The sequence below is a fragment of the Verticillium alfalfae genome, genomic scaffold (genome assembly GCF_000150825.1).
Source record: "Verticillium alfalfae VaMs.102 supercont1.1 genomic scaffold, whole genome shotgun sequence".
NCBI lineage: Eukaryota > Fungi > Ascomycota > Sordariomycetes > Glomerellales > Plectosphaerellaceae > Verticillium > Verticillium alfalfae.
In genome coordinates this window covers 4,164,342-4,170,822 of record NW_003315038.1, presented here as the reverse complement: position 1 = coordinate 4,170,822, position 6,481 = coordinate 4,164,342, and the positions used below count along the sequence as shown (strand labels likewise).

The 6,481-nt window shown below is 57.6% G+C and overlaps 3 protein-coding genes across 3 annotated transcripts in view; all 3 read right to left on the bottom strand.

Moving 5' to 3' along the window:
• Positions 1–1,076, bottom strand: part of VDBG_01264 (ATP-dependent RNA helicase dbp-4) — a gene marked incomplete at both ends in the record, with an annotated part of 2,540 nt that extends 1,464 nt beyond the window's left edge. The window contains 2 exons of the mRNA XM_003009535.1: positions 82–864; positions 954–1,076. Of these exons, the coding sequence (XP_003009581.1) occupies positions 82–864; positions 954–1,076 (906 nt within the window). The remainder of the gene's footprint in view (positions 1–81; positions 865–953) is intronic.
• Positions 1,077–1,554: 478 nt separating this feature from the next.
• On the bottom strand, positions 1,555–3,907 carry VDBG_01263 (conserved hypothetical protein; the record flags this gene model as incomplete). Its single annotated transcript, XM_003009534.1, has 4 exons — positions 1,555–2,886; positions 3,041–3,248; positions 3,395–3,722; positions 3,898–3,907. 4 exons carry the CDS (start codon positions 3,905–3,907, stop codon positions 1,555–1,557), a joined length of 1,878 nt encoding a protein of 625 aa, XP_003009580.1.
• Positions 3,908–4,426: 519 nt separating this feature from the next.
• VDBG_01262 (protein kinase domain-containing protein) lies at positions 4,427–5,154 on the bottom strand (the record flags this gene model as incomplete). The annotated part of the gene is made up of 3 exons (XM_003009533.1): positions 4,427–4,599; positions 4,672–4,837; positions 4,903–5,154. 3 exons carry the CDS (start codon positions 5,152–5,154, stop codon positions 4,427–4,429), a joined length of 591 nt encoding a protein of 196 aa, XP_003009579.1.
• Between the last annotated feature and the right edge of the window lie 1,327 nt (positions 5,155–6,481).

The window sequence follows — 6,481 nt, the reverse complement described above, 5'->3', positions numbered from 1 at the left end:
CAGCTGCTTCTGCTTGCCGAGCAGGTGCAGCAGCGGCACGCCGGGCGACAGGTGGCGGAAGCTCTCGTAGACGAAGCGCACCTGCTTGCCCGAGGAGAAGAAGACGATCATCTTGCTCTTGAGGTTGGCCTTGATGAAGCCGTAGAGCGTGTCGAGCTTCTCGGGCAGCGGCGTCACGAGGTAGTGCTGCTGCAGGTTGGCCGGCGTCGCCTCCTCGTGGACGGCGACGTAGGCGGGGTCGCGCAGGCTGAGGCGCGCGAGGTCGGAAATCTTCTTGCTCTGCGTCGCGCTGAAGAGGAGCGTCTGGCGCGTGGCCGGCAGATGCTCGACGAGGGCGTCGACGGCCTGTTGGAAGCCCATGTCCATGATGCGGTCGGCCTCGTCGAGCACGAGCATCTGCAGGTTGTCGACGTCGAAGCCGGCCGTCTGGTCGAGGTGCTGCAGCATGCGGCCCGGCGTGCACACGAGGATGTTCATCTTGGCCAGCCGCTCGGCCTCCTCCTTGAGGCTCTTGCCGCCGATGACGAGGCCCGCCGAGAAGGCGTGGTAGCGGCCGATCTTGCGCAGCACCTCGAAGATCTGGGCCGCGAGCTCGCGCGTCGGCGAGATGATGAGGGCGCCGAGGCCGTCAAACTCGGTCCACTGCGCGCGGTACAGCTTCTCGAGCACCGGCAGGAGGAAAGCCAGCGTCTTGCCGCTGCCCGTCTTGGCGGCGCCGAGAATGTCCTGGCCCTGGAGCGCCAGCGGCACGGCGCGCGACTGGATGTCGGTGAGCGTCGTAAAGTGGGATTTCTCGAGGCCCTGCTTCGTCGGTCCGCACAGGGGCAGTTCGGCAAAGGTCGTCACCTCGGTGGCCTTGGGGTCCTGGACGATGCCATGTCAGTCGGAGGCTGTGACTCTGGGAGCAAGCGCACGAGAGAGAAAAAACAAAAAGGGCGGCTGGCTCGACTCACAAACTCGGCAATCGACTTTTCGAGGGCAGCAATGCTGAGCTGCTGCCGCTTGCGCTTCTCCTGGACGATCTCGCGCTTCAAGGGCTGCGGCTTCTTGCCCTTGACTTTCTTGGGAGGCGCCATGGTTGGTGTCTTCTTCTGCTGCTGCTGTTGCTGCTGCTGCTGCTGCTGCTGCTGCTGTTATTGAAAGGGCAGGTGGCTGGGGTCGGCAGAGGCGAGACGTGCTTCAGCTCTGGCCCAAGGCTTGAAGCAAGCAATGGACTGGCGATAGCGATTGACGATTGACGATTGCAACTGACGACTGAGTGCAGCGACGATAATTTTTCGACTTTTAGGTGGGGCAACGGCATTCGGCGCCAACCACCGCCGCGGTTGCCGGCTGGCAAATTTCTGACAGCTGGCAGCTGTTGTATCCTCTTCTGTACTTGTACACTACAACACACGCTCTCCCAACAACTCAACTCTCGCGATCAGGTGAACTCAACCATCGACTTTCTATCAAAACCATCCCTCGTCCATCTTCTCCTTCCTCGTCCAATATGAACCAGGACCTCATCCCGCTTTCTTTCTCTCCTCCACGCACCACAATCAACCGAAACCCCTAGTCATACAGAAACCTCCCTACAGCCTCCTGCTGCAGCCTCCACTTGCCAGCTGCAACATCCTTCAACAGCCCAATGGTCTTGAGCGTCCCCTCTTCATCCAGATGAGCCCTCCTCTGCTGTAACCTCGACCACTGCTCTTCAAGGCTTCCTTCTCTGGCATTCTCCACCTCGAGCGTGCGGTTCTGCACCACCAACGCTTCGAACATGCGGCTGTCCCACATGCCATCGCGTCTGGGGTTCTCCTGAAGCAGTCGTATCGCTGCCTCGCGCACATTGGCGTCTCGACAGCGCATGCTCGCCTGGAAGAGTGGGAACGTGACGGCGGCATCCATCGAGAAGATGTCGCCCTGCGTGACGGCGCCAAACATGTCTCGCTGCCGCGGCAGGATCTCGCTGGACAGACTGACAATCTCGCTGTAGATCGGCGTCATGGCCACAACGCTTGGGAAGTCACATCCCAGAGGCGACATGACGCTTGCATACAGATTCAGGTACTGCACCCGCAAGTGCGCGCCCTGCAGATACCGCGCTTTGTCCTGGTCCTTGACCGCCTGAACGGCTTCCCAGAGTGGTCTGAACGCCAGCCACCAGCGCTCGACAGAGTCGACATGATGCCGCGAGCGCGCATGCCTGTTGCCGAAGAGGTCGTCTTCCGTTGCCATGTGGCCGTACGTGGCCTCCTCCATGGCCATCTTGATCGACTCCGAGTTTCCGCTGAACAGCGAGCCCAGGCCGTTGTGGCTGACGCGGAAGACGACGTGGGACGTATGTGTGGCCGCGTGCTGCGTCACCTCCCACCACCGTCGCGCCTCGGAAAAGTCGTCGAACGAGTCGGGCATGTTCTCGATGACGTGGTGGTTCTTGGGCCCACCGCGACAGCACCACATGGTCTGCGGTTTCCTGGGTGCCGCCTGCGCCTCGATCTGTGCCATCAGAGGCGGCCGGATCACCCCGTACGACCATGTCTGGTGGATGAGTCGCTGGAATATCTGGAGAAAGTCACGTTCCAGCGCTTCCGACTCGACAATGTTCGACTTGATGCCCGACGAACGGGCCCGCATCGTCATCTCGTGCATCAGCAACTGTCCATTGTCAAGGTGAGCGTACGCCGCTCGGCAGTCCGTGTGCAGAACCTCGAAGCAGACGAAGAGCAGGCAGCACACGACCGTCGCCCTCAGCGAGCTCGGGTCCGCCGTGGCGCGCCGCACGTCGCTCAGCGCCCGACCGTAGTACGACAGGGCCTGTCCGTACGCGGGCCGTGGGCTGCCATTTCTTGGTGCGTTGTCGGCACGAACCCCTTGTGAAGGGACTTGCCGATGGCGCCGACACTCATGATGGCGTAGCGAACCGCAGGCCACTCATGGCTCAGCTGCAGCATCGTCCTCTTCCCAAGGTCATCCTCGAGAGGCCGCCTCCGATGAGCTTCCGAGTGTCGCACCACGTCATGAAGAACGCTTCTCGTGCTCCGTCTCTGAACAGAACTTCCGTGGGCTCCAGAAGTATACGGCTGTCAAGATGTGCAGGTGCCGGGGCTAGCCGTCTCAGTCGCTGTGCTGCCGGTGCTAGACTTCGAGCGGCGTCAGCTGCTGCCGCCGCACGGGCAAATAAATCGTAGCCGTCACAGAAGCCCTGCCACTTGACGCATCGTTGGCAGAAAGGTTTCGCTTCATCACACTTCACGCGTCGTTTCCTAACACACACGTGTTGAGCTGTTGGGGATCATGACAGGGCCGAGTCAGTTGCTGACGGCATGAGACTCACTTGCCTATTGGACCATCAGTCACTGTCGTGCCATGCGGGTTTGCGTTTGTGACGTCAAACGACGTCAAGACTCACATGTAAGGCACCCAGACCGAACCCTGGGGGCACTCGTTCTCGTAGGTCGGGGCCGGTGTTGTAAGGCACAGGTCAAGACTTGGTGCCCCTTTGTCAATGCGCAACTGGAAGCGCGTCAGTCGGGACCGCACAACATGTGCGCTCTCACACTCACCTCGCCGCCGCTGCCGTGGTGTTGCCCCTCGAGCAGTCCAGGGGCTTGAAGAAGCTGACGGGCTGGCGCGTAGCTGTTGAGGTATTGGGAGTAGGCATCGCTCAGACTCGTCGCCTTTGATCGGCAGGGGGGATTTTGCGTCACTTCGTGTGGATAAGCACCCGCCTTCAATGTCTGTTTGTTCCTTTCTTCTGCCTTTGAAGTGAACTTTGCGCGCTCTTCTTGGATTGTACAGTGGATTTCGAGAGCAAGTGGAAAGAAATTTCGGTTCAGGGTCATATCAGGGAGGTGCACTGATTGATGGTCGCCCCTGTTCGGCATCCGCAGCTCGTTTGGGAATCGCGCTTACGGCAACCCATGGCCTGCGATGTAACTCGACTGGGGGGGGGCCTCTTATCCCGCCAGCCTTACGTGCGGCCCTCGGTCCTGAGGTCCAGATCAATCAGCGAGCACATCAGTGCTGCCAGCTTGTTTGCTGACACCTGCGTCACAAATAGGTCCCGCTTGCCTGTATAAGACGATATGACGATGACCTCGGGGTGGGCTCTGTAGTGTTTGCCAAGCCGATTCTGCACCAACTCGCCTTTTCGCCGCCGCTGAAACGTAAGCTACGGACTTCGTACCCGTAGACGCTGTGCAAGAGCGATGCGCCATTCGCTGCCAGGCATTCTCCTGGGTTAATGAGACATGGCGATAATGAAGCGACGGAACATTACGAATGGCGATGGATAGCTATCTTATTGCGAGTAAAATTAGATCAGAAGTGGCTGCGTACAGTTGAGAGGCGTTACAAATACAGTGATGTACACGATCGGCGGCCGTTTGTCCCAGAACGCCGGGGACGGTAACGAAGAAAAGAGACGATGCAGAACTGCGCCCTACTCCTCGAGCCACGGGTCTTGCAAGAGCTCCTTCGCTGTCGGACGCGCCTCCGGATCCCAGGTCAGCGCGCGTCGAATGAACCGCAGAAACCTGGAGTTGTCCTTGAGTTTGGCCTCTGCTGCCTCGAGGGTTTTTTCTTTTGGTATAGGCACGAACTCGCCCCAGACGCCTTAGAGCATGAAAGGGTCAGAGTGTCTGCTGGCTGCATACTACACGGGGACTGGTGAGGCAATCTCCGTACCGTCTTGGTCCCAGTATGTGAGTGCTCTGCTGCGATGTCGGTCGAGGAGCGCTTGCGGCGGGGGACCCAACGCAGCCATGAGCTCGGCAAAGTGCGCGCCATCCGAAAGGCTGCCGTCTTGTTTGCGGGCTGTGAACAGTGTTCTTCCTTGGAGCAGGTTCCATGCCTAGGACAACGGCCTGAGGGTCAGCAGCTGTGGTGAGCATTCGGAAATGGGTCGGGGGCACAAACCGTCAGCCCGACGCTCCAGATATCGACAGGATAGCTCCATGGCATGTGCACGAGCGTCTCCGGGGCTCGGTACATGATGGGCATGATGTCGCCGGTATGAGGGCCAGGGCCGATTCTGGTTTCGCCAAAGTCAGAAAGCAGGAGTGGTCCGACCTTGGGCTTCATGAGGCGTGAGAGATATATGGTTCTGTCTTCGTACGGCTTGCGGGCGACGGGTCTTGCGCATTCGTCGTCCTCCAGCTTTTGGAACATGGAGTTGTCGTTGGCACCAAGCAAGAGGTTGCCGGGATGAACATCTGAGGGGACTCTTAGTTGCCATGCTCGGCGTCTTCGCACGGGGTATAAGAGGTGTCTGATACTCACCGGTGTGGACGGATTTCACCTCGGTATGCAGAAAGTCGAGAGCATCTAGAAGTTCCTTGATAGCTCCCTAAACGACCTTCGTCGAAGCCGTCATTATCCATGAACACTGTATCCATGTCGCGAATGCTCATTCGAGACACCTAGAGAACAAGGACCGGATGCTTGCCGTGTGGGCCTATCACATCAAAAGAATCTCGGAGCTTTCTGACCTTTTTGGCCCCGGGGTGCTTGGTAGGAGAGATCGTCTCCATGTGCTGGTAAAACGAGATCTTGTGGTTTTGGACGGAGTTGTGAATGCAAACTTTCAACGCCACGTATTGACCAAGTCCGTGCCAAAGACCAGTCAGATTTCAAGTAGCAACTTTCATAACGTACTCACAGAAGGTCACGCGCAAGTCAAATGGTAGATGGTGAGCCATAGCCAAGTTTAGTCACTGCCTAAAACCGGTCAACGAAGACTTCGCCCAAGCAAACGGGATAGAAATGGTCCGGGCAGTACTCGGGCATATCTTCCTCCTCGATAATCTGGTCCTGTCTGATGACATCGAAGCCTCGTACGGGAAAATGTCGCCGTGCTGACCATGGGCGTTCAGTTGACAGACTAGCCTGGGTAACAAAAGAGCACAACCTCGATCGTGTCTGCGCGGAAGCCAAACGGCGAACCAAAGAAATACAAAACATTTCGAGACCAAACGACCGGTTCTTGATGAGTTTAACATTTATAACCAAGCAAAAAGAAAATTAACTGCATTCTTACAACAACTTCCGTACACATGTCCTGACCAGCATTCGGAAGCCTGGGGTGTCGTGTTGGTTGGGTTGATATGCCCCAGGAGCTGTTGAGTATCAGGAGCTGTTGGAGCATGGAGTGGTCTGTGCTGCTCGGCAGTCTGAGCTTATCAAGGCTGAACTTGTTATCGGTGCCCCACCTTTTGCAACTTCCATCGCAGCTCCACTAAAATTTTCGAGTCCCTGGATTTCAGAGGTGCCTTCCCTCCTCTGACAATCGACAACATTCCCACTTTGGACCTCAATTCAACCAAAGGACCTGTTCATTCCCTCTATCCAGACGAAAGAATCGAATCGTATGAGACAAATCACTGAAAAAAACAAGAAAAGAGACCCCCATAACCCACTCGGCAACATGTCTGGCTTCACGATCCCTGGCTTGGGGTTCGCGAAACCCAATGAGACGCTCCCCCCCCTCTCTCCAGAG